Here is a 27,362-nt window from a genome sequence, read left to right as displayed (position 1 = left end):
TTTTTTAGTGGGTTCCCATTTAAAAAAAATAATATTTTTGTAAAACTCAAAAACAAAATAACAAAAATTTCGAAAAATTTTATTTTTGATAAAACATCACATGTTTATAGAACTTTATAATTCATCAATTAGTTTTTAAAAAAAATAAATACGTTCGACTTTTTATTGTTCAAAATTTTGCATATCGATGCATATTTGGCATATATTGGAGCTTATTTCTTAATATTTTGTCTATTCTTAATATTCATCTATTCATCGATGCAGTGAAATTTTAGTTCACTTTTTTCCAAAAAACAATTAAAGTTAAATAAAAAGTAAAAAACAAAAAAACGTCGATAATAAGAATAAACAACTTATATTTGTTATCCGTTAGTGTCGAAATCCACAACAGTTTTTTGCTATACAGATTCATTGTAGGTAATGAATTTACTGAATAAGTTTTATTAAAGTATTAATATATGTTTAATCGAACGGCTTTATCAAGATTGAATCACTACACAAAAAAAATAAAAATAAATTAAAACCACTCTTAACAAAACTATGTATACTTATTTTATTTATTAGAAAAATAAAAATACTATTTGTTCACTAATTGCCAACTTAAAAAAAAAAACAGAAAATGTATTTATTTATTGATGCGGTAAGACTACAGCTGATTAACTCTTTTAAAATCAATTAAATAAAAAAAAAACATGTCGATAAAGTTTTTGTCTCTGGTTTTAATTCTTAAATTTCTACAATAACAAAATTTAATTAAATTTAAAAGTATTTAAAATAAGTTGCAAATTATAGAACGCCCATGTCGATGAAGTCGTTAGGTTTGTCACTGTAATTTTAATCAAAAACAGACGAAACTGTCACCTTATTGACAAATTGAAAAAATATTAAAAAAAATAAAAATACTTACAAATTGTATTTTCAAATTGACGCTAAAAACTTATTTTTTCATTTTTTATAACAGCGGAACGATTAAAAAAATTATTTTAATTTTTATCGACATGGAATTCCTTCAATCATTTTTTTATTTATTTTTATTACTTTTCATCATTACAAAAATGCCAAAAAAACATTAATTTTCACGGAATTATTCGGCGTCCCTCTCATGTCCCTCTTCTATTCATTTAAAAACAAAATTAGTTTGATATTTTTGGACCACATAAGTCAAGCGATGTAAAAATGGTAAAAAAATGTCAAATTTGATAAAAATTTAAAAGTGGCGCCTCAGTAAGTGTGGTCCTGTCCGAATCTAAATATTTATCGATGTGGTACAGCCACATAAATTATTTAACTAAAAATTATTTAATAATTATTATTGTTATTTCGTATTAGCAATATTTTCTTTCATTTGCTGATTTTTTTACATTACAATAATGGTATTGTCTTATTTGACACCAAGCAACTAGATTTCATTCCCTAATTTTGATAATTTTCTTATGCAAAATTTCTAGTAAAAGTGAAACCTATTGCACATGTCTGTATCCAGAAAAATAATACCTTCCAAATTATGAAAAAAAATATATTTAATTAAATAATTTAAAATTCGGAAGTTGAATATAGCCCAAAATATGCTAAGACATTTAGGAAAATTCTAAAATTGTCATCTTATACTATATCAAAAGCCATTTAATTCAGTTTTTTAATTTTTGAAATCAAGACATAAATAAAAATTCTACAGCGCCTGCCGCCCTGTCACCCTGTATAATTATCAATTTTTTCAAAAGTTGTGATCAAAAATAAAAAATAATACCAAAAATGCGTAAAGTAGCTATTTTTGAGAGCGTATACAAAAAAGTTATGATATACTCATTGCCGATAGAAATGTCACTTACCCAAATCAGCAACTGCGCAACGGCTAGATTACCCATTGCGCAGGCCAGATGCAGGGGCGTCCTTAGGTCCCTCGGGGCCACCGTACTATTGACTTGTTCCGTATTGGCCAATGCCAAAACATGAATAATTGCCTTCATATTAGAACTACACACAGCATCGACCAATTGTTGCCCCAAAGGCATTGTGGTATTAGACGGCGGAAGAAACTCCTTACTCTCATATTTCGTTCTTATCCACCTTTCTTTCTCTTCCCGACTCGAAATCGGCGTTGGCTTAGTACGGCTCTGTGTCCGACATTCCCAGACCGAATTTGCCAATGTATTACCGATTGCCAACATTACGCTCAAATGACCGGCCCTGAAAAACATACATTTTCAACATTTATGAAATTGCACAAATTTAAAAAACTTACGGCCATTCGTCTAAATCAAGTGACCTAACGCGGGAAATATGAGATCCGAGGTTGCGGTGAATCCCCGAACATTCGATGCACATGAGCACGCCGAGGTTCAGACTGGCCCAATCCGGATCTGGATTTTTTTAATATATAGGGTGTTTTCTCAATAATGCAAAAAATTGCAACCACATACTCTACATCGAAAAATAACACTAATTTGTCTAATAAACTATATTCCTATAAAGCTTCGTTTTGGATATACAGAGTGATAACTTTATATGATAAAAATTAAAATCCATTAGTTTCTCCGAAAGTATTTGAATTATTTCCATAAAATTTTAGTGGCTTTGTGAGCCACTTTTTTTATTAATGTTATTTTCCACCTTGTATACAGAGAGAGGTAGAAAATGACTTACTAGTAGCATCACAGTCGACACAGAAACCGTTTCCAGGTACACGACTACGTATTGATTGTATTGTTGCAGCTTCCATTGGATTGTTTTGTTTTTTACCTTTGGAGGATTCGTTCAGTTGCAGCGAATTTAAAATCTGTTGTTCTATTGCAGCTACCCAATCGTCGCGTTCTTCCGAACTTGACGCTTCGAAATGCCATTGTTTGTTATCCAATGACACGATAAAAAATTCATAACCGTCCGGATCTGAAATAAAAAAAACGAAAAAAATGCATTTTTTCAAAGTGAGTTTGACCTCTTGTGATATTTTCAAGGTGAACGAGTATATAATTTGTAAGAAATGTATAAAACTACACTGACAACAAAAACGTAACATATAATATTAAAACAAAAGGCGTCAAAATTGGTCTCATATAAAAAACAAAAAGAAAAAATAAGAAAAAAGAAGACTGTATAATAAGGTCCAAAAATGATCAAAAACAGCAAAAATCTTCATCTTCTTTATTGTATATCAAATTAAGTTCCGGTATGGTGTTTTGTAAAACAAAACAAGAAAAAAATAAAAGTCAAAATAAAAAACAAGCGAAAATTAGATAAATTTGGGCTAAAAAGTGACAAAAAATAGTTAAAAATGCTTTTTTTTAAAGCAATTTTCACGCAAAATTAGCAAAACCAGGTAAAATTAAAAATAAACATGTTTTTCTACATTTCTATTCAATTTTGGGCTTAATACGATAAAAGTACCCACAAAAGACACCTTAAATCCAAAAAAGTCAAAAAGTCGAGAATATCGACGCAAAAAGCTTCAAAATTAACAAAAATATGTAAGCCGCAAAATAAACTCGAATTTTTCCACCTCTTCTCTTATATTTTAAGTTCATAAAGTACCCAAAAATAGTACCTTTAATGTGAATTTCAGTTTCTTTCAGTCTCATGAAAGTGCAAAAGATTTGCTTTTCGACGATATTCAACGGAAAAAAGTTATGTTTTTTATGCACGTTTAAAAGAATCTAAAAAAGTTGCATTTTTTCAAAGTGAGTTTAACCCTTGTGACATTTTCAAGGTGAACGAGTATAAAACTTAAAAGAAAAGTAAAAAACACTGTCAACACAAACGTAAGATAAAACAATAAATAAAAAAGTACAAAAGCTTTAATTGGTAAAAATAACAAAATCCAATATAAAAAACAAGAATTTGGCATAAAAAGTGGCCAAAAGTAGTGAAAAACTGCGTTTTTCTCAACAGTTTTCACGCAAAGCCACATATCTATTCAATTTTGGAGTTATATTAACATAAACGGCACCTTAACCCCCAAAAGAGTCAAAAATTCAACAATGTCGCTGAAAGAAGCTTCTAAATTAACAAAAAAAAAAAATTAAACATAAAATAAACTCAAGGTTTTACCACTTCTCTTACATTTTAAGTTTAAAAACTAGCCAAAAGTGGTACCATAAGTGTGTATTTCAGCTTTTTTCAGTCGCATGAATTGCCAAAGATTGTGTTTCCAACATTTTCAATGTAAAAATTTTAATTTCGTTGCTTGTGTTCAAAAGTACTTAAAAATTCACGTTTTATTAAAAATATGTTTTTTGACATATGTGACATTTTCGAACTAGTATAAAATTTGAAAAAAACACTGTCCCCACAAATGTAAGACACAACAATAAAGAAAGCACCATGCAACAATAATTGGTCTCTTGTGAGAAAAAAAAACGAAAAAGTAAAAAAAAAGAAAAAAAAAAGATTATTTAAATAAGGTCAAAAAATGGCCAAAAATAACAGAGTAGCACAAAAAAACAACAAAAATCTTTTTCATTGTTAAAAAATTAAGTTCCGATGTGAAAAACAAGCTAAAATTAAAGAAATTAAGCCAAAAAAGTACCAAAAAGTAGTAAAAAAATTGCCTTTACCTCAACAATTTTCATGTAAAATTGTTAAATTAGAAAAATTCAACAATATCGAAGTAAAAACGAACAAAAAAAAACAAAAAAAATTGAAAAGTACCCAAAAATGAGACCCTTATTAGTGTGTATTTTAGTTTCTTTCAGTCGCATGAAGTGTGAAAAATATGTTATAATTTTGCTATTTTTTTTTGTGTTTTGTAAATAATAAAGACAATTCCTGAAAACTAAATTAAGAAATGGCTCAAAAAATCACAAAACTGTTATGGATTGTATTTTGTTATTTTTTTATCATAAAATGTACAAAAAAATTGTCTAATCAAAAAAAAACGTCACTCACCATCGTACTCCGAATTCTTCACTCCACTACTCTTCATCCTCCTGTGCCTCTTCTTTACATTGGGCGTTTCCGTCTTAATCCCATCCCCATTCACAAATGAACTACTATTGGACAACACCATCCCTTCATCCCCACTCACTTGTGAGTACTTCGAACTTGGATCTTTCACCGTTTCGAACGCACTCATCAGTACTTTCTCCGTCGTTCTTTTATCCTTCCCACCCAACGACAACCCCCCCAACCCCTCATTAATACTGCTCGAGCCATTGGTTCCCGCAACGGTGATGATGGATTTTGATCCTCTTGGTTTCTGTCCTGGTACTTTAACAGTAACATACTGAAGAGAAATTTCTTTACCATGAACATCATCCATGTAATCATGTAGACTGGGATGGTATGTCAAACGTCCATCATCACATAAAGTCACATATTTTTTCTTCCATTCCTTATTCAATGGTTTACTACTACGTTTATAAAGATACCCTTGTTTAAGGGGAATCGCTCTCCCACTCCCAAAATCCCCCACATTTTTCAACTTATCATCCCCTTTTTTCGACGGCGTGAACAAATTCGACCTCCTTCGACTCTTCCGAGCAGTGGTGGGGGTCGAACTAGGCGTGGGTAAATCCTTCGAGTCTTTCGATTGGATGTTATCGATAGGATGGGGCGTGGCGAATTTCGTCACATTGTTATTTTCGGTTTGTACTACGAGCGCTTGGGAGGAGCCATGACTAAGCGTGGAGGAGGAGGAGTTCCATTTCTCGTCCGAGGATTTGTCACGGTGGAGGTAATGTGTAGAGGAGGAGAGGGTGTGGACTTGACGTGAACCCAACGAATGCAAATCCTTGTGGGAGGAGATTGTATGACTAGGTGACATTTGTGAAAAACCATTGTTTGGTTGAGTGGGTGGGAGGTGGCGTTGAGGCGGATGAAAATGGTTGTTGGGGGTAGAGGGGCGGGAATTAGTAGGCGTGAGACATGTCGTTGACACGGAGAGACGCTGTTGAACGATTTTTTGACACGCTGCAAAAAAAAGACCCACCCTGTAGATATTTTTTGTACAACAAAAATAAATAAATAAAGCGTTTTAGGTCAATCAACCAAACTAGCAACTTTAATGTCTCACCCTGTAGATATAGAAAAACCGGTAATACATCAAAAACAAAAAACTTGTAATTAAATGTGTAACGCGTTTTTTGATACGCTGTAGATATAATTTTCTGCAATAAATGTAAAGAAATAAAAATTTCGTTGTTTTTATAATTAATTTGACGTTTGAATAACATAAACATGCAATTTTTATAGTTCCCCTTGTAGACATAATTTTAGAAAAATCGAAACGATCAAAAAAAGTTTTCTACATTCTGGTGATTACAAAAAAAATGACTTTAAATACATATAGTCCGCTCAAATTATAAATAAAAAAAATTACAAAGTGTTTCTGACCTCCTGTAGATATATTTTTCTACAATAAATGTATAAAAAAATTCGTTGTTTCTATAATTAATGTAACTAAAGTTTTAATAATTGACGTTTGAATACTTAAACATGCAATTTTCATACTTCACCCTGTACAAATATTTTTTTATAAAAATTGCTACCTTGTTAAAAAAATTCTTCATTCTGATAAAAAAAAACTCACTGTAAATATAGTCCGCTCAAATTATAAATAAAAAATATATAAAATGTTTTTGACACCATGTAGATATATTTTTCTAGAATAGATGTATACACAGAAATAAAAATTTCGTTGTTTTTATAATAATTAATGTAACTAAAGTTTTAATAATTGACGTTTGAATAACATAAACGTGCGATTTTCATAGTTCATCCTGTAGATATATTTTTTTTTAAATTGATGCAATGTTCAAAAAAAAATCTTCATTCTGGTAATTACAAAAGAAAAAACTCACTGTAACTATAGTCCACTAAAATTATAAATAAAAAAATATATAAAACTTAATAACTTAAACATGCAATTTTCATAGTTCACCCTGTAGATATACGTTTTTTTAGAAAAATCGCTACAATAGTAATTAAAAAAAAGGACTCACTGTAAAATTTCCGCTTAAATCTCCTGCGAAACAACCGTTTTCCCACTTTTCCCAACATTTCGCTCGCTATTGATTTAGTGATTTCTTATCGCTCTAGAGTAAAAAAAAACCTCCTTTTTTACTTACCGTCTTGGAAGACTCGTTCAACGTTGAGTCCGTAGGTGGCACACGTCTCGTAATAAGAACACCTCTTCAGGTCATTAGCCAGTTTTCTAGCCCGGGAATCGTCGATTACTCGCGGATTATTCTCGCTTATTGCATCTGGAATAAAGAGAGTCAAGAAATCGAATTCGAGTCTTGATTCGAGACGAGAGTTAATTAAAACCAAAGGATTTTCTTTAATTGGAAATTTGTTTGTGAATAGATGGAATAAGGTATTAGGAAAGTTGGCTCGCCTGTTTATAAGCGATAGACAATTAATTATTATTGTTGATAATTAAAATTGTGATCAGAATAATGTGAAAGGCTTTTGACAATCGACTAAATAAACAATTCAGAAATCGTAATTTACTTTACAAGTTTATGGACTATTTAGACAATTTTCAATTACATATAAGTCTGAAAAAGTACTAGTTTGCGGACTATTTCGTATAATTTACGAACGATTTCACACAAAATGAAAAATACTGAAATCGTAATTTTTCAGCTAATATTACACAACATACTTTACGAAATATCTTGGCAACTTTACGGATAATTTCGATAGCATATAACTCTGAAAAAATGCTACACTTCGGACTATTCCCTATGATTTACGTTTGTAAATTGAAATTGTTTAATATCACAGGAAATAAAAAATTATGAAATTGAAATTTTCCACTATTTTATCAACTTTACAGACGGTTTCAATAACATATAAGTCAGAAAAAGTACTACTTTACAGACTATTTCGTATAATTTACGAACAATTTCATACAAAATGAGAAATTCTAAAATCGTAATTCTTCACTATATTATCAACTTTACACTTTCAATGACATTTAGGTTCGAAAAAGTACTACTTTACGGGCTATGATTTACCTTTGTAAATTGAAATTGTTCAATTTCACACAAAATAAAAAATTACAAAATTGTAATTTTCCACTATTTTATCAACTTTACAGACGGTTTCTTCAATGACATATAAGTCAGAAAAAGTACTACTTTCCAAACTATTTCGTATAATCTACGAGCAATTTCAAACAAAACAAAAAAATTTAAAATCGTAATTCTTCACTATTTTATCAACTTTACACTTTCAAAGTACTACTTTACGGACTGTTTCCTATACAGGGTGCGCCAGAACTCGGGCCCCAGAGAAAAATGCCATATAAGGTAAGATACCAGGAACATGGAAAAAATGTTAAAAAAAATATCTATAAAAATTTCGATGTTGAGGGTTTAAAGTTTGCATTTATTTCTGTTGGAAAAATAATTCTCCAAGTTTTTTTGCTATAGGCTATTAAAAGCGAAAACAAGGAAGCTGTATCCTAAATTGTAACTATGTTCAATGTTATTTGTGACTTTTATTGGCCAAATTTTTGTACCTTTACTGAATAATTATGAAAAAACATTGTATACAAGATCAGTACCATTAAATAGATATAAAAAATGTCAAATGTCAAAAATAAATGTTAAAATTTTTGACATGTCCCTGGTATCTTACGTTACTTGAAAATTTTCTCTGGGCGCGAGTTCTGGCGCACCCTGTATTTCACAAAAATTGTTGTAGAATAGAAAATTGCGTTAAATTAGTTTTTAGAAATATAAATTTCCGGTTGGAGTTACCGGAAAAATTCAACTCCGGCGCAAATTGCCAAATTAAAATTCCACTTAACGTCACCCTTGATATAACGACCACGTTAATTAGCATTTACCTTGCGTTCCCACTAAGATGAGTGGTATCTCGGCAGAGTTTCGATAATGAGACATCTTCGTATAGTAATTGTAGATAGCGTTAAATGAAGATTCGTTCTCTAGACTAAAAACGAAGATCACAGCGTCCACCCAAGCGGTAAACTGTAACAAAAACGAAAAATTTTTTTATTCTTCCACTATAAATGTTTTTCTAGTATTTTTAATAAAAGTTCTATCTAGTAAAGCATTTAATAATAAATAAATCAATAACATTAAATTTTTAATCAATCAAAAAAAATCTTGAATTATTTAACTTGAAAATGGGTCGCCTCCGGCTCCCCCACCTCCCGGAATTGTTTGTTTACCATCGTCTGACCGGAGAATGTAAAACCCGGAACAAATGGCGCCTGAAAGACGCGAAAATTTACGGAAAACGAGATAGGGAGAAAGAGATCAGTGAACTTTGTATCTTTTTGCTTTTGTCATTCGAACATATATTACATTGCAGAGAGAACTAAAGTGCAAGAGGGGGTTAAAGGGTCAAAGTTTACGTTAGGGCAACGGTGGCGGTCGTAAAATCCGTAACTAGACCCAAATTACCTCGAAATTGGAGAATTTGCGGTCGCTAGTTGAGAGACTAGTAAAATAAATTAATAACAAACAAAAAATAATCAAGCACTACAAAACTTTTTTTTTTTGGAAATTTAATCGAAAACAATTGAAATATACCTCAATCACGCTCCCTTCACCCTCTTCCACCTACACCAACCCGTCCATCAGGTGTCTAAACCCTAACTGAGGCAAGCGCTAGGGGTTGCAAGCGCCGCGACGCCTCATCCTCTTTCTCTCTAGCCTCGTCCTTGTCACAAATTCTCTGTTTCAGAATCGATATATCGTCCCTGGTGCATCTCTTATGCACCACTATTCAAATACTCTCACAAGAAGAAAAATACTAAATAATTTCATTCAAGTAAAAAATTTATAGAAGACTAGGCTTTAAAAACAATTTTTAGAAAAAAGTAACTAGTTTGGTTTCAACTCACGTGTCAAAATACCAAATTTCGGTTTAATTACAAAATTATGAATTTAACAAATCTCATACAGGGTGTTCCGACTTAACCCCACATTGGAAGTATTGGGAGTTCTAACAATGGTATTTATCTAAAAATTTATATATAGGCATAATTGGTCAGATCTCAATAAAAATATGTATATTTAAGATGGCGACACTTCCGGTTATACCGGAAGTGGATTTCAACTTCGTTATTTTAAATAGAAAGGTATGTTTTTTATTGCGTTTTTGGATTACTTAAGTGATTTTGAGAGAGTTTTTATTAGCCTTCTCTATACCTAAGCTTAACCGTTTTCGAAATATTTAGACTTTTTTGAAATATTTTAGATTTGCAGCTTCCCCTTTAAAAATCGATAACTCTACCATTTTTAATTATTTTAAAATCGTATTTGCGCATTTAAAACAGAAAGGTTAGATCTTTCATTTAGTGCATTCATAATTAAAAAAATAATTAATAAACCGCCTAAATTTAAGGCTATGTTTAGGAAACTTTAAATATCCATAGCACAATTTTTTCAAATGGAAGGCCTCAATTTTTTTCCTAAATAAAGAAAAATTTAATTCTGCATCGATTTGTATCAAGATTCCCTACACCTAAGTTTAATAATTTCCAAGTTATATTGACTTTTTTTTACAATAGAAGAAATTTATTACTATTCATAATAGTCCTTCATTTGGTGAAGAAAAACTTAGGACGTTTTATTTAGAAAAACTGACTTAAGAGTATTTGAAGTCCCAAACACAACCTTAAATTTTGAGGATTTGTAAATTATTTTTGCCATTATAAATACACCAAAGAAAAGTCCTAACCTTTCTCTTTCATAAGCCCAAACTCGATTTCAAAATAATTAAAAATGGTGGAGTTATCGATTTTTGAATAGAAAGGTGTAAATATTTCTCAAAATCACTTGAATAATCCAAAAACACAATAAAAAATATAGATTTCTATTTAAAATAACGAAGTTGATACCCACTTCCGGTATAACCGGAAACGCCACCATTTTAGAAATATTTTCATTAAATAGGACTTAACAGATTACGACTACGAGTATATACAAAATTTTAGATAAATATCATTACTAGAACTATCATTATTTCTAATGTGGAATTTAGCCGGAACACCCTGTACAGCAACCTGTTCAAAATGGAAATTGATCAAAGACGACACGTAGCGTTTGTTACTACTTAATTATCTGTTTCTGACCAAAACTTGGTTGCAATCGCGACAAAATTAGCCAAATTATGAGAAAAAAAATACAAATTTCAAACACCCAATCCTCTAATAAAAAAATTCTCAAGATTACAATAATCAACAATTTATTCCGAAATTATGTCAATTTTACGTAAAATTGTGTGGGGATTGCAAATCTCTCTTTATTTTTATTCCACGACTCTTAGTTTTGGAAACATCAGACAAAATATTATCACAAATCCAAGAAAAATGGAAAAATCGCCACATTGTGTGCATTTCCCCCTAACCCAATGAATATTTCACATTATCATTATTACTCCAAGTAGTCTCTCTGGCGCCTCACTCGTCGCCGACAAACCTGCCGTTCTTTACCTAAATAACACGCAACATCACGCAAACTCCTTAATAAAATACAAGAATATTACGAGGACGACCGAGTCGTTCGACTTAATCCATTAATAATTCAGTCTGGGGGAAGCTGTAATACAGAGTGTCCCAGCGAGTTGAAAAAGTGCATTACTGACCTTTAAATGGTAAAATTAAAAAATATATATATACAGAGTGCGCCACAACTCGCGCCCCAGAGAAAAATTTCATGTAAGATAAGATACCAGGAACATGGAAAAAATGTTTAAAAAATTCTATCTAGCAAAAAATTTTGACATATATTGTATGACATTTGACTTTTTTTTGTCTATTTAATGATACTGATGATTTTGTATATGTTTTTTTACAATTATTTAGTAAAGGTAGAAAAATGTTTCCAATAAAAACCACAAATAACATTAAACATAGTCACAATTTAGGATACAGCTTCTTTGTTTCTTCTTCTAATAGCCTGTAGCAAAAAAACTTGGAAAATTATTCATCCAACAGAAATAAATAGAGTCAAAGTGCAAAATTTAAACTTCGAAATTTTTATAGATAATTTTTTTTTAACATTTTTTCCATGTTCTTGATATTTCACCTTATATGGCATTTTTCTCTGAGACGCTAGTTCTGGCGCACCCTGATAGATACTAATCTAGTCCATCGCCTAAAATTATTTTCAACTATATACAGCGTGTCTCAAAAATAAGTTACAATACAAACATTTTTTTTTTAAATGAAACACCATATGTTTCTTAGCGTTTTTGGATGTAAATTTTTATAACAAGCTAAACTTTTATTGGTCGATTTTGTTTAGTTTTAGAAATAAGACGGTTTTTCTGACGAAAACATGCACTTTTTAAAAATTTATTACACAAAAACTAAGACATCTAGAAATATTTTTTACTACCGCAAAGAAGAAGGTATAAGTTATAAAGTTGTAACATTTTTTTAGTGTGTTGCATTTGCAAAGATAAAAAAATGAATGCGTTTGTTAAAAGTTCAATAACTTAAAAAAATTAAATGAAACACCCTATTTATTGTTTTTGCATTTAAAAGATTATTAAATTGTCTTTCTAAAATTATTTACTTTTAGGTATTTATAATCAATAACTACAAAGATATTTAACGTTAAATATAAAAAAAAATAATTACTACTGTTTCAGTAGGCAAAAAGTGCACAGTTGCACAAGAGATAGAAGAAATATCACTTAATAATCACATTTGTGTTAAAGTAAATCCATTATTCTTTATTTTTACAAGAAAATAATTCAAATTTCAGTATTAATGTCGACTTTTACAAAAACCGTCCGATTTTTAAAACTAAGTAAAATCGACCAATAAAAGTTTAGCTTAAAAACATTGTCCTAAATCTACATCCAAAAAAAACATATGATGGTGTTTCATTTAAAAAAACACAAGTTTGTATGGTAACTTATTTTTGGGACATGCTGTATGGATAAAATAATTTTAGGTGATGCACGAGATTAGTATCCATCAAAGTCCTATACAATTTATTTTTTATTTCACAATTGTAAAGGTCACTACTAGACTTCTTCTTTCAACTCGCTGAGACACCCTGTATACAGAGTGTCTCAAATACCTGCAATTCCGGGGGACCACCTTCGTCTCGTATCAACAAAAGGTAGCTTTGATTGTCGACGAGGATTTCCTTTTTGAATCGTCCTCCTTCCGGTGACTCTTCCTGCATGTAAGATCCGGTCAAGTAGCGGTGGACTAAAGCGGACTTTCCGGATGATAAGGATCCGACGATGCCCAACCGCAGATCCGGAACGGTTCGTGATAACGTCCATTCTTGGCTATTCACGAAGGAATCTGAAACCAAAAGAAAAAAAAATAATAAATCAAAGTCAAGTCAAGAATTATAAAAATAATTAGAACACGAGTAGCATACAATATTTTTCCGGTTCATTTGTTCTGATAAATGTTAATGCTCGAGTTGTTACAGTCCCCTCAGGTGTTCCTTTTAACTGTTCTTTCGATCGGTATTTCTCGCTCGCCCTTTATATAATTAATTAAAAAATAATAATCAATTAATAGGCCATCTGGGCCCATATGGGTGCACAAAATGGGACAGGTGCGTGACTTTTCAGCCGGTGGTTGAATCAGGAAACCGCATTTATAGACATGATCGTTTGATCTTTGGTAAGTTTTAATTATTGATGATAAAAAAGATAAGCAGTTCAATGATAGATGTCTAAATTTAGTGGCAAGGTCGGCGATAAATAAATAATTGAAAAAAAATTACGATTTTGTACGATTCAGTTCACAGTCACGGTCATTGCGTTCGATAGAATATTTTGACATAACAAACAGTAAAAAATTTCGAGGTTCGACATAAAACTGATGAAAAGTAAAAAAAAAAGAAATCCTTTGAACGTCCAGCAAAACTGAAAGTTTAAAACCCGAACTATAAATATCTTTTTTTTTCTGCTTAAGCAGTTATTTAACCGGGTAATTAACGTAAAATAGTAACAGTAAAACTAGCTTCTAGCCAAGGTATCAATAATTAGTATGTCAGCAAAACGTCAAGCTTTTTGCAGCAACAGAAAACGGTAATTAGTAGAGTTAATGAGAATCTAAAAACTTCATTATTCTTGTCGCTTAAGTAGACCAGAAGCTGTGAAATTGAAAAGTTATAAAAAACATTTTGAAAAGACTAATTACCAAAAATTGAGAATGATGTTAATGTTAAATGCTTAAGATCTAAAATCTACAAAAAAGTAACATTTTAGTGTTTTTTCTCATATTTTTGAGTTTTTCGACGAAACTTCAACTGAAAAATTAAAAATGGAGCAAAACTAGTTTTTTTTATGTCAGAGGAAAGTACTATAAATGGTTTTTAACTTTTTTTACTTTTTTGGTTACCACTAAAATTTAACTTTAAATTTTTGTTAGCTTTTTGAAGAGAAATATTACTTCAAAATCGAGTATTTATCTCAAAAAATACAAAACAGCTAAAGATTAAAAAAAAACAATCCGGAACAAAAAAAAACAAAAATCTACAAAAAAGTAACATTTAAAAAATCTCATATTTTTCACTTTTCGACAAAATTACAATGACCAAAAACAAAAAATAACACATGTTTCTTTTGGCTTTTTGGGAAAAAATATAAACGAGTGTGATATTTATTTTTTAACCCCGAGGCACATTCGATTATTAAATATTCGTTAAACCTACAAAAAAGTAACATTTTTGTTTTGTTTTTCTCATTTTATTGACTTTTTCAACAAAACTACAATTTCCAGAAATTAATTAAAAACAAAAAAAAATTTCAATGGAAGGTACTTAATATTTGTTTAAGCTTTAAGGTTTTTGGGGAAAAAATACTTCAAAATTGATAGAATTTACAAAACTTAAAATTTTAGAGAAAAAAAAATTACCAGAAAAAAAGTAAAAACAAAAAATGACAAAACAAACACGTTTGATATTGGTTATTTACATTTGAATAACATAATAAATGTAGCTGTTAATTCTTTAAAAACTGTTAATTTGTGATAACATTTTCGCAAGTGTATATTAATTTAACTAGTGCAGTTAGTAGTGCAAAATGTCGAAGGCTGATAATCTACAATGCACCTCTCCAGAAATTGCTGAAGCAGCAAAAGAGCCAACATGGTAAATGTCATGGTAAAAGCAAAAACGTTTACGCGCAAAAATAAAATTTTTAATTCATGACTAAAAAGATAAAATCATTTATTAGTTCGCTTTATGCAGTTATATCGCGTTGAAAACGTTAAGAAATCAAGCTGTCACTAGCAAAATAACAGTGTCTTAACCGTAGAATTACGACTTGAGGCATATTTCAATTGAAATACGACACCGACGTTTATAATGAATATTTAATTTCCTGTCCGAGTCTTGCATTTCCTGAAATAATATTCAGCAGCCGGAAGCAATGACAAGGTGTATTAAACACCGATCATTTCGACCTGTGACGGAAACGGAAACGAACAAGAAAAAATTCTCAAGTTCATCGAACTAAAAATCTACGACGTTGACGTAATTTTTGTACAAATCGTTCCTCATCTTCGTTTCTTCTTCAGCAGCTGAATAGCACAACAATAGTGACAGCTGCGTGTTCTATTATCGAAGACTTTGTGCAAATAATCCCAATTTATAATACCAGAAGTGATTTCATCACCAATGAAGGAGAAGCAAAGATGAGAAAAATTCTATTTTAGTTTTTTTAATCATAATTTTTAAGGTTGGAAAGTGCACAAATCACGAATATAAATAGAAATTTTCGCTTTCCAAGAATCTGAAAATTTGACACGGCCTCGTTTCAACGACCCACAAGACAAACCTAAGTACCGTTCTATTATTACATTATCGTTGCCTCTTATCACCAACTGATAACAATGTCGCCAATGGTGTTCATGATTTTGTTTGATTGTAATTAAAAACCTATTAAAATTTCAAGAATGTTTCCTGGCAAGAGAAAAAAAAATTATGTAACTCCTGTGACAATAATTACTTCCTGAATTTATTCGCCCCTAAAATTAAATTAAACCGAAACCTCTATTAGCGCCCTTTGTTTACGGCGTTGCTAAGACAACTGACAATCTGATTACCCAAAATCTGGGCTTATTTAATTTATTCCCCCTCTGTATTAAGAAATTCGTTATATGTCAATGTGCAATTAACTCATTCTTGGGGAGTGAAATAATAACTACATAATTATAACGCGAGTGCGCTTATTGCTCACATTATTAATCGCCGAGTAATAAACGAGTTCCCGACCTGGATTTAGCACTAGTTTTAAGAAAAAGACTCAATTTTTCAATTTTTTTTCTTGTCAACTTTTCAAAAATTCACTCACTTATCCACAAAACAACACGCACGTGACACAATTTTCTGCGTCGTTGCGACCAACAGGTAGATAATGACCATCGTGACGCCAACTTTCACCGATTTCCCTCGAAAAAAACGCCGAAGTCGCTTCTTTGTACTACACTCACCGGACTTTCTTTTCTCCGGTAACACCAATGATTTCGTCCTTTTCACCCTCAAAGAACGTCTCCGGATCGACCGGAGGAAGCTTTCCGGCATTCGTTGAAATTTCGGCGTGTCTTGAGTCTTCCTTTCCGGCATTAACCAATTCTTGACAGTTGTCATTGAAATCCCACGGGATTTTTTCGGCGTTGCCGGCACCGTTTCACCCTTTAAATCCACCATCACGACACACGAAATTCAGTCACGTGCACTTCACCGGAGAGTCATTTTCGGTGACACCGGAATCACTCGCGAGTTAAACGAGAGTGTGGAGTGAGAAGTAGGGGAGCTGAGGCGCGCTTGGTCCCCCCTAAAGGCAAGTGCGCATGCGCAATTTGGTACATTAGAAAAAATTTTGTATACAATTCCAGGCAATACCACCACAACGAATCAGAGAATTACATCAGAATATTACCCAACTGTTCACTTTTACCTTTTTCCTCGGTCCAATGAACCTTTTTTAATCGAGTTAATTTCAACCAAGTTGATGACTTGCAATAAAAACAGCAACGCTGAGATTGAACCATGAAACCGTTCAAGATGCAAGTTAATGGTTCACTCATGCGAAACCTTTTAACCAAATTTTTCCGATTATTTTTTTCGCAAGCGATGTTGTGACACCTAAGCGAAAAAAATGCAACCATGTAAAGAATTAATTTCTTAATAAAAATAAACCATCAGCAATTTGGAAATTTCCTCAACGCTTTTTCAGCGACTGTGTTTACTCAAACCAAAAGAATTTTTACCACCAAAAATTTTGAAGTTCATTAATTATTTTTCTCCATTTGAAAAATTTGTCATTAAATGTTTATTGTTTAAAACTTAACTACTTAGGAGCACAAATTTTGAAAATTCTATTGGTAATAAAACTTTTTAGTGTCAACATTTGGAACATATCTATTTTCAAAAGAGTGAGTTTTAAAGAATGACAATTTTCAACCAAATTTTCAGTCACTTGTAATAAACGCCCTCGTATATTTTACTTTGTTTATAACAAATTTGACACGAAAACAATCTGTTTGCTGTCAGATAATCATTATCAATCGCCTGTTTGATCATTGGCAATTTACGACTTGTTTCATTATTTTATTACTTTTATCATTCATTTCTTTGCATTTTTATCACACACGAAACCACAAACCGGAATCGGTTTTCCACTCTTTGTTCCCCAGAGAAAATTTTTCTGCAAAATTCCGGTTTCGATTATGCCGAAATCTGTTGTTGTTGTGGTCAAAAAGCACGACCAGGTGGTGGATTTTTGAGAAATTGGACAATTAGGAAACCGTAAAAAATCGTCACGAATTTTGTGACGACGGAAACATAAATCCGAGATTGTAATCTGCAAGTTTGACCTTAGAGTTCAGTCGTAACAACAAGAAGAAAATTCGTGACTGGTCTTATCTCGATTTTTTCGAGAAGTACAGGGCGAAGGTTTAATCTATTAGATATTGAAGGGCTCTAATCTCAGTTTCTATGGCTTTATGAGTCTGTGGGTGTGCAAGATAACAAAGTTTCTATTGTTGGAGGGAGGTCCCCCTGGGTAGGTGTTGAAAATGGAAAATAGGAAGTTAATAAATGATGTGTTGTAAATGTTATCGTGGTTGTGATTAAAGTCGTTCTAAATAATAGCTTTTTTTGTGAGTAAAAAAATGCACATATCTGGGAAACGACGTGTTATTATCTCATATCATCTCACTTACTTAACTAGAATTATAAAATACGCAATAATTTCTTGCAAATTCATCGAATTACCCACAATTTGAAAGCAAACGCTGTAACATAATCTCATCCTACTTTCACAAAAACTGATTTTATCCACAAACGTAACAAAAGTGACTAAATGTCGCAAGTAAAAGGCATGGAGTAAAAATTCTATTTTTGCGCCCAAGCGTTTTTACTTTTACCAGATATTGTACTACTAACTGCACTAGTTAAAGTAGCAAAATTAAAATCTCAACAAAAATTGTTTATGAGCGTTGTTATGATTTCATTACATGCAAAGAGTTTTGATTATTTTGTTCATTTACTTGCTAATTATAGTATTGCTCTTTACTATCGATTCACTACGTTCGGCAAAATAAACGTTCAGTTTCGTCACATAAACTATCACTTTTACTCCTAATAAAATAATATACTATTTTTAATACTTTTGTATTATAATATTATTTGATAAATAAATATTGTACATAATACTTACTCTCTAAGTTGTAATTTTATCGAAAAACTCAAAAATGATATTAAAAAAACGAAAAATGTAAAAAATTGTACGTTTTTGCTACATTTTCTGTAGTCTTTGAATTTTTTGTTTTTACTTTTTTTGTAGTAAACTTTGTTTTTTTCTTCTAAAATTTTAAATCGCTTTGTTCTTTTTGAGGTAAATTCTATCAATTTTGAAGTATTTTTTTCTCAAAAAGCTTAAAGTCTGTTTTAAGAGGCCATGAAAAGTTAATAAAAAATTGAAGGTAAATTTTGGTCACCTAGCAACTTATTCATGTCATGTATTTATTGACTACAGCAATTTGAAACAAATATTAAGTACTTTCCATTAAAATTTATTTTTTTTGTTTTTGCTTCATTCTTGGTAATTGTACTTTTGTTGAAAAAGTCAATAAAATGAGAAAAAAATAATAAAAACGTGATTTTTTGTAGATTTGGGATCATTAACAAATATTTAATAATCGAATGTGCCTCAGGGTTAAAAAATAAATATCAAACTCGTTTGTTAATCGGCAATTAAGTATTTTATCAATCTTTTGTTTTTTACGTTTTATAACTCAAATTTTGTTTTTTTTTTCTGTAAATTTCTCTAAAATAACAAAAATCTTACCAATTTTGAAATAATACTTTTCTTCAAAAACTTTGGTGGTAACCAAGAAAGCAAAGTTAAAAAATATTAAGTACTTTCCACTGAAATAAAAAAAAACTTGTTCTTTTCATTTTCAAATTTTCAGCTAAGGTTTTGTCAAAAAAGTCAAAAATATGAGAAAAAAACACAAAAATGTTACTTTTTTTACTATTATGACTATTTGTTCATTTACTTGCTAATAACAGTGTTGGTCTTTACCCTCAATCTGAATATGTTTGTGAATAAAATAGTGTATGTTATTCGGAATAAAAGTAAGTTTATATATTTAGCTTTGCCACATAAACTATCACTTTTACTCCTAATAACATAATGTACTATTTATTTTGTATGCTATTTCACTTCTTCAAAATAATCCCTAAAAATTCTTTTTTAGATTTTTTCCCCAAATAATTGCCATTTTAGAATAAAGTCCAAAAAAGACTCATTTTAGAGAGTGACGGTCCGTAAAATAAGTAAATTTGAGCGCCTGCAAAATCTAGGGAAATAGTAAAAATTTGTTCCTTAAAATCTTTGTGAAGAAAACTATATTTTAGATATTTGTAACAAAAAAACTATTAACCAATATTTTAGAGTTATTTTTTCCGCATTTTAATTGCCTCAAGGTCGAATCCTCTGTGAAGCATTTCAACTTTCGTCGATGACCTAATTAGTTTAATCGCATTATAGAAATGCAAATTGCATCGTTAAAGGAAAATAAAAATAAATCGACAAAAACGTGAAAGTGGAAAAAATAAAATTCTTGTTTAATGTGATGGGAGTTTATGAGACACCCCTAGATTCCCTCATGAAAAATTCATAAAAAAGTCGTAAATAAGGAAACATAATAAGGACTAGAATCTTCCTAAGGGCCGGATTACGGGACTCCCCGCCGATCGGGTCGACCCCCAAGGGGTGCAAAGGCCGTCCCGCCTCGTTATCGTCATTCTCAACTACAGTAAGACGACAAATGCCATTTCAATTATTGACAGGAGTCAGAAAAAAAACCAGCTGACACAAATCTAGGTGGGCGTGAAAAAACCAACCCTTATTTTATGCTACACGTGAACTATTTTGACCCTTTTAGATGTATCTCGTGTGTTTGACAGATGGCCAACTGGACGAACACGAAAGGGTGCATAAAGTTGGTTGAAATTTTTCTTCCACGACTTGCACATGTCAGGAAGTCAGTGATTTTACTCGTGTGGTCGATTAATTAGGGTGCTTTGACCGTTAATTTAGCCAAAATCATCTACTGTTACATCTAAAACGGTCACACTTAAAGTCCATTGAGTGTGACAGAAATTCGAAACATATGCCAAAGTGTGACTACTAATGGGCTATAATGTTATTAACATAGGAGTCAAATTGCAAAAGAGGTGACACATGCCACATAATCGCAATTTTAGTTAAAAAAAAAACAATAAAAAAATGATAAACAATCAATTAGGACTAAATCGGGATGTTTAGGTGGCTAACCATTCATACGAACACTAAATTTTGAAGTTTGAAAGTCCAAACTTCAATAATTGAAATCAGAATTGGAAAAAAAATTAAACGTTAAGAAAAATTAAGTAGCACGAAACCTAGACGTCTAGGTGGCTAGTGATTCTCATAAACGGAACTTTGCCTCCTCTCACGATAAAAGTTTCAAGTGTTTCTACCGTATGTGATAGTTTCTTATTATCGTTTTCTGCAGTTAGTTCTTTCTTTCTTTACATATACACTTTATCACTAAAAATTCATATTATTCAAGTGTAGTTCTTTTTCTCGATTTTTGTATTGCAGTTTTACTCAAATTTCAGCTTTTTTCATAAGTTACTAAGTGTTTAATAATATTTTCTTAGAAAGAAACTGAAGCTAATAAAAGCATTTTATCCGCAAATGTCACAAAAGTGACCACTTTTATGACTAAATGTCACAAGTTATAGAAGTTTTACCTTTCAGGCAGGAGGAAAAAATTTTATTTTTGCGCCTAAGCCTTTTTACTTTTACCAATGTTGTCTCTTTCGCATTATCTGGAGAGGTTATCAACATTCGATATTTTGCACTACTAACTGTACTAGTTAAATTAATAAACACTTTCGAAAATGTCAACTCAAATTCTAACTTCAATATTAGAACATCATGCTTCCATGATGTTTGTTTATAAACGTTGCATACTATGATTCCATTCTTTGGAAAGCGTCATGATTATTTTGTTCATTTACTTTCTAATGATAGTGTTGCTCTTTATTCTTAATCTGAATACGTTTGTGGATAAAATAGTATGTTATTCGGAATAAAAGTAAGTTTATGTGTCTTAAATGAATTATTTGACTTACTACGTTTGGCAAAATAAGCGTTCAACTTCGCCACATAAACTATCACTTTTACCCTTAATAACATAATATACTATTTTCCTTTTGCATATGAAAAACTTATTTATTTAAATACAATTTTAAATGCCATTTCACAGTTTTAATGACTGAAAGTGTAAGATATTTTTTTTACTATTTAATAAAAGTTTTCTGCCAAAAAATTTAATACAAATATTGTGTGTTAACCATTTTACAGAGCTCAATTATTCACACACTCCGCTACGCGTCGTGTATCAAATTAATTTCGCCCTGTCAGTTACCACAAAATTTTAGTAACAAACATTGCAACTGAAATATAAAAACGAAACTAAAAAATAAGTATCCTTTGACTCACCCTATATTCTCTTAGGGTCTACATTAGAAACTTTTTAACTTCTAATGCAGATAGGAATTTGAAATTTTGCACACAACCCAAATCGACCAGTCTGAGTTCAACTAAATTATTTCCAAAATGGCTGAACTTCCGGAACTACGAGAAATTGGCGTCAACTTTGAAATTTTAAATGGTAACCACTTATTTTTATTGCATTTTTGAATTCTCCTTTTTAAACTGAATAAAATGTACCTAGTTGTTAGTACTTATCTGTCATAGTTTTTGACATATGTCATTTTTTAGTCAAAATTTTTATTTGCAAGGGTTCATTCAAAACATCACAGCTCTTGAACCCTTTGCGATAAGTGAATATTTTTTTTGCTTTCGATAATCAAAGATTCGAAGAGTTTTCTAGAATTTTTAAAATTGTCAACTTGCAAGGCTAGTATGATTTTTGGAAAATGGTCATTAATAAACAGCTATAAGTCAGTTTTTTTTTACTCTATTTTCTCAACAGCAATCAAAAGTACATCAATTTGTAGATGGACTTGTATCAATATGTCCTATACATATCTTACAGTTTTTGAAATCACGAAAAACATGTTTTTTTTTTGTTTGACTGGTCGATTTGGGTTGTGTACAAAAAATTACAAAATCCTATATGCATCATAAGTTAAAAAATTTCTAATGTAGGCCCTAAAAGAATCACTTTGTGTAATCTGTGAAAACAATTTTTGGCAAAGCCAAAATTTCAACTTTTATTAATTTTTCTGTCCCTAAAATTAGACTGACATTTTTTTGGTTTTATAATGGTCATGGTTGGGGTAATTATCGCGTCTCCTCTCCGCGTCTTCAATAAATCACCTCGACAATAGTACCACGACCATTTGTGGTGTTTACAATAAGTGCATGTCTCATAAATATAAATGCATTGTATCGGCCGCTTTGGTCAACCGGTAGAATCGGTAAGAAAGTGGCGGTTGCGAGCATGAAATTGTCATCTAACGTAAATTTTTCGTGGATGAAAATTTCGCCTCGGGTGAGGAGTAAAGCATATGGTCAAAAAAAAATATATGATACGACCGGTAGAGCCACTTGATGTTTGATAAATGAAATTTGGATTGAGGAGGGTCAAAACCTGGATGCACTAGCAATAACAACATTATAAAATTTCAATACAAACTCATGTATCTTTCGCAACCGGTTTATTAGAAAAAAAATTATTAAATGTAGCGAAGAGGCTGCTCTGCCTTGTATTGCAAATGATACAAAAACATATGGTAATTTTAATTCACTGCGGATGTCGAGTGGTTCGCCAGACGAAACGTGTTGCGCGATTTTTCACCCAAATCGATCTCAGTAACAGTTTTTTAATTTCTATTTGAACTTTAATTGAATTCAAGATAGATTGTTGCTCTATAAATCATTGCGATTTTTCCCTTTCCAACAAGTAAATAAATTAAAGAACGAGTTCGTGGACCATTAGATGACTATTCTCTTGTAATTAGATACATTGAAGGTAAAATATCAGAGTCTAATGATGGTACTGGTCCTCACCTGAGCTAATAAATAGTTAAATTCTATTAGCATAGTGGACTTGGCTTGGGGTGTTTTTTTTGACTGGCTAGACCAAACCACAACGAATTGAATTTCTCTATTAACACACTAGACCGGTAAACCGAGAAAAAAACAAATGACAATATTTTATTTTCAACGTACAGTTGGAAACAAAATACTTTGGTCGGCACTTTTCTGACACTTTAATGTAATTCAATAAATAACAATTTCAAATTAATGACAGCTATTATATCTTTCTATCAAAAATATGTACTACTTGTCAACTATAATTGACAGTAGGTAAAAATAAGGTTAACAGTCCTAAAGCATGCTATACAATTTAATGTCACTCAAGTGACATTAACGACCAAAGTATTTTGTCTCCAACTGTACAGTAATATCTGTTTCGAAATGCTGCATAAAAATATGGTTAAGAATGTAATGTGAATTGAAAAACAAAATAAGTCTGCAGCTTCTTATCTTGTAAAATATGACCTACAGAATTTTTTCACTATTTTCTTGTAATCTTCATTGCTTCTTAACAATGTACCACTCATTTGGTGCGTCACTTTTTGAGCACCCTGTATAATTAGAGAGTCTTAACGTATTATTAGGCTAATCTTGCTCCCTTCTTCTGGATGGCACGTGAGAAAAAGTAGCCGTAATCGAATCTGACAGTCCATCAAAAACTCACTCTTGTTATATTAACTTGGAAAAAGTATCAACCGAAAAGTAGAACAATACTGACGCTACAATAGCATATTTGTAACGTTTAGAAAATGACGAAGGATTCAGCTGTCAGAAAGTTGACGTACCTATTTTTGGACAAACAATAGCCATCTTGACGAACTTCCAGAGGGTCAGTGCACAACATACAATAAATTCCTCAAGAGAGAGGCAATCAAATGAACAACCTTCTAGTTTTAACACAAACTTGCAAAAAAATGCGATTTTTTCAATAGTAGTTAAATATTTATAATTGGGATAAGATTTGTGGCTGTGGCAATAAATTTTTCTTCGCGGAAATGTGTTCGCACGGTGGCAAGGTGTGAGAGGGAAGGAAAGAACCAGGTAGGTCGAGGGGAGAGCCCTCGTTTAGATTGGGTTTGAAAGGGAGTCGTCTCAACGGATCACAAGAGAATATAAAAGGCTAAGCAATCCGGAAGAGGAAGAAATCTGGTCCATCGAAGGCCAAGAGGTTAGATACACACGAATGAATCCGAGCACAACTGTAAAAATTCATTTTTTGCCAACTAAAACTCAACTTTGCCCTCAAATAATGCGGGGGTTGCATTCAAACAATTAAACTCTCGAGACATGTTGTGGCTTTTGGAGCGAATAATTCGTTCAAAACCCACCACCTGGAACCCTTTTCTCACAAATCGCATGTGTAATTGATGCCGAAGCAATGGGATGCTTGAGTCATAGATGAGTGAATTTTTTTTTGCGAGATTAGGGGATGAGTCAGGGCGATATAATTACAACCCCTCGAAAATCGAGATGTCGGGGGTGTCTCTGATGGTTATCAAAGGTCTATGATGACTCAATCTGTGCGAAAGTGGTCGATAAGTCTCACTGATTGATTCAAACACAAAGTTTTCCTTTTTGTTTGATTCATGCGTAAAAAACATACTTTTTTCTTTACTCACACGTCAATGGCGCAAATCTAGAAAAAATGTTGAATACCACTCATGTGTTTTCAAATTATTCAAACACAAAGTTAATAAACTTCGAATAAATCGGTGCCACTGGTCTTTCTCTTTGATGTTGATTGATCGAGGCGGACGTTCTTACAAAGAGGGACATTTCGTATGCACCACCTTACAATAGCAACTACTTGACGTTTCACACTAGGATTAATAATACACTTTATGACACGAGACAGGATGTAATCCTCAATTTTTTCCCAACTCGAAACTCATTCCACTATACAGAGTGTTAAAAAAAAGATTGTAAAATATTTCAAGAGGTTATATTATGGACCAAAACGAACAAAAAAGTCTTAGTAAACATGGGTCCACAAAGTAACGGTTTTGGAGATATCGAAAATTGTTCGCTTTTTGAAGCATCTAGTAAAAATTCTAAAAATTTTCACCTTCAATATCTCCAAAACCGTTACTTTGTGGACTTGTTTATTTTGGTCCATAGTATTACCTTCTTAAATATTTTATTTTTAACACCCTGTATTCAAAAACTCATTTCTATGCAGCACAATGTGCAATGAAGCAAAACCAAAAGTTTTGTTTGATGTTTTCATGCCGCGAGCTTTTTTCCAAACAAGTTTCTAAAATCACCCCTTGTACGAAGGGGATGAATTTGTCTAGTGTATGAACAGTTTCGCCATTTTTCTCTTCGTTCAATCAACCTATCAAAAGGTGTAAAGCAGAAGTAATGTGATTACATTAAATACGATTTAATCCGTCAAACGGCAGATGGCGCACGTCAACATATTGACCACTAGGAATAAAAATAATACGAGCGGCAATGCCGCGAGCCCCCAATTAAATTCTACAAAACATTTGACCATCGTTTCTAATAAAAATAATACTAAAATGGAAAAGTTCCGTAAATTGGAGTTATGTAAGATGGTAGTTCGAGTTGATTGCTGTTCTCTGATGCGTAACTTCACCTGTTGTTTCCTTATAACTACTAAAGTGTAACGGTAGCTAATTTTAGACTTGTTTGAGTAAAAAAACGATAAAATTGGCGGAATTTAGGCCAGGGCTGAGCAAAAATTAGAACAAAAAGCGAGTTTCATGGCATGTAAAAACACGAATTTTAAAATAGTGACAGTATGATTAAAAAAAAATGCTGAATAAAATCTTGTTTTCAACATTAACTTCATCATGTTTTAACTTGAAGGCAATTTTGTACGTCTTTAAATAAATAGTATTAAAAATTATATTCGCAATTTTTTTTTAAGACTACAAGCCAAATATCCATACAGCATACAGGGCGTCCCAAAAAAAAATCAAGTGACATAAGATACCAGGAACATGGAAAAAATGTTTAAAAAAAATTATCTATAAAAATTTCAAAGTTATGAGAGTTAAAAGTTTGCACAACTGAATTTGTCAAAAATTTTCCCCAGATTAAAGCGCCAACGGGAATCACTTGAACTCAAAAAATGCCCAGGCGAGAAAAGGATTATTTCTATGGAAACGGCGATGGTTCTGACACACTCTGTATGTACAATACAGAAGGTAGAATATACAGAATGTTTAAAAAATGCCGCACTAAAACTATGGTACGGTGTCTAGAAGCATTTAGTGTGAGGGAAAAATATTTAAAAAATTCTTGGTTTTTATTTTTCTACACAGTGGGGGTTTTGTGTAAGAATCTTAAATTTTACCATGCAGCTATGAAGTAAAAATTCTATTTTTACGCTTTTTACCATGACATTTAGCAATGTTGTCTTTTTTGCTGCTTCAACAAATTCTGAAGCGGTAGATTGTAGATCATCAGCATTTGACTACTAACTGCACTAGTTAAATTAATATACACTTTCAAGAATCTCAACACAACGCGTGATGTTTATATATTATAATCCTTATTATGAATTCATTACCTGCAAAGCGTCGTGATAATTTTGTTCATTTATTTGCTAATTATAGTGTTGCTCTTTATTCTCAATCTAAATACGTTTTTGTAAAATTTCCTAAAATGTCATATTTTTCTTTGTTACAAATCACATTATAATTTTTAGTAGTAAGTAGTAGTAAGTAGTAAGATAAAACGCAAACTGTCAAAAAAAAATTATCAAATTTTTCAGAGATTTACATAGTGTGAAAAAGGTTGTACCCAAAAATGTTAGAAAACCACCAAAAGAAATGTAGAAATTTGGTGGACTTGCCAGTGTAAAGTTATAG

The 27,362-nt window shown here is 31.6% G+C and overlaps 1 protein-coding gene across 2 annotated transcripts in view; it reads right to left on the bottom strand.

Moving 5' to 3' along the window:
* LOC123009478 (centaurin-gamma-1A) overlaps positions 1 to 27,362 on the bottom strand; it is a 49,257-nt gene that overhangs the window by 1,998 nt on the left and 19,897 nt on the right. Inside the window, exons 1-8 of one of the 2 annotated variants that reach the window (XM_044405838.1) lie at positions 16,388 to 16,671; positions 13,008 to 13,240; positions 8,792 to 8,933; positions 7,062 to 7,196; positions 4,882 to 5,904; positions 2,644 to 2,886; positions 2,243 to 2,360; positions 1,830 to 2,187 (exon numbers count right to left, since the gene is read on the bottom strand). In XM_044405838.1, coding sequence (XP_044261773.1) covers positions 1,830 to 2,187; positions 2,243 to 2,360; positions 2,644 to 2,886; positions 4,882 to 5,904; positions 7,062 to 7,196; positions 8,792 to 8,933; positions 13,008 to 13,240; positions 16,388 to 16,604 — 2,469 coding nt within the window. In that variant the 5' untranslated portion in view covers positions 16,605 to 16,671. Of the gene's footprint in view, positions 1 to 1,829; positions 2,188 to 2,242; positions 2,361 to 2,643; positions 2,887 to 4,881; positions 5,905 to 7,061; positions 7,197 to 8,791; positions 8,934 to 13,007; positions 13,241 to 16,387; positions 16,672 to 27,362 lie in introns of those variants that run through there. The other variant, XM_044405839.1, reaches the window with a different exon arrangement.

The sequence above is a fragment of the Tribolium madens genome, unplaced genomic scaffold (genome assembly GCF_015345945.1).
Source record: "Tribolium madens isolate multiple individuals breed KSU strain unplaced genomic scaffold, Tmad_KSU_1.1 Scaffold_7;HRSCAF=85;Tcas5.2_LG10, whole genome shotgun sequence".
Taxonomy (NCBI): domain Eukaryota; kingdom Metazoa; phylum Arthropoda; class Insecta; order Coleoptera; family Tenebrionidae; genus Tribolium; species Tribolium madens.
The sequence above is the reverse complement of the archived record's forward strand: the minus strand, read 5'-3'. Positions and strand labels throughout refer to the sequence as shown.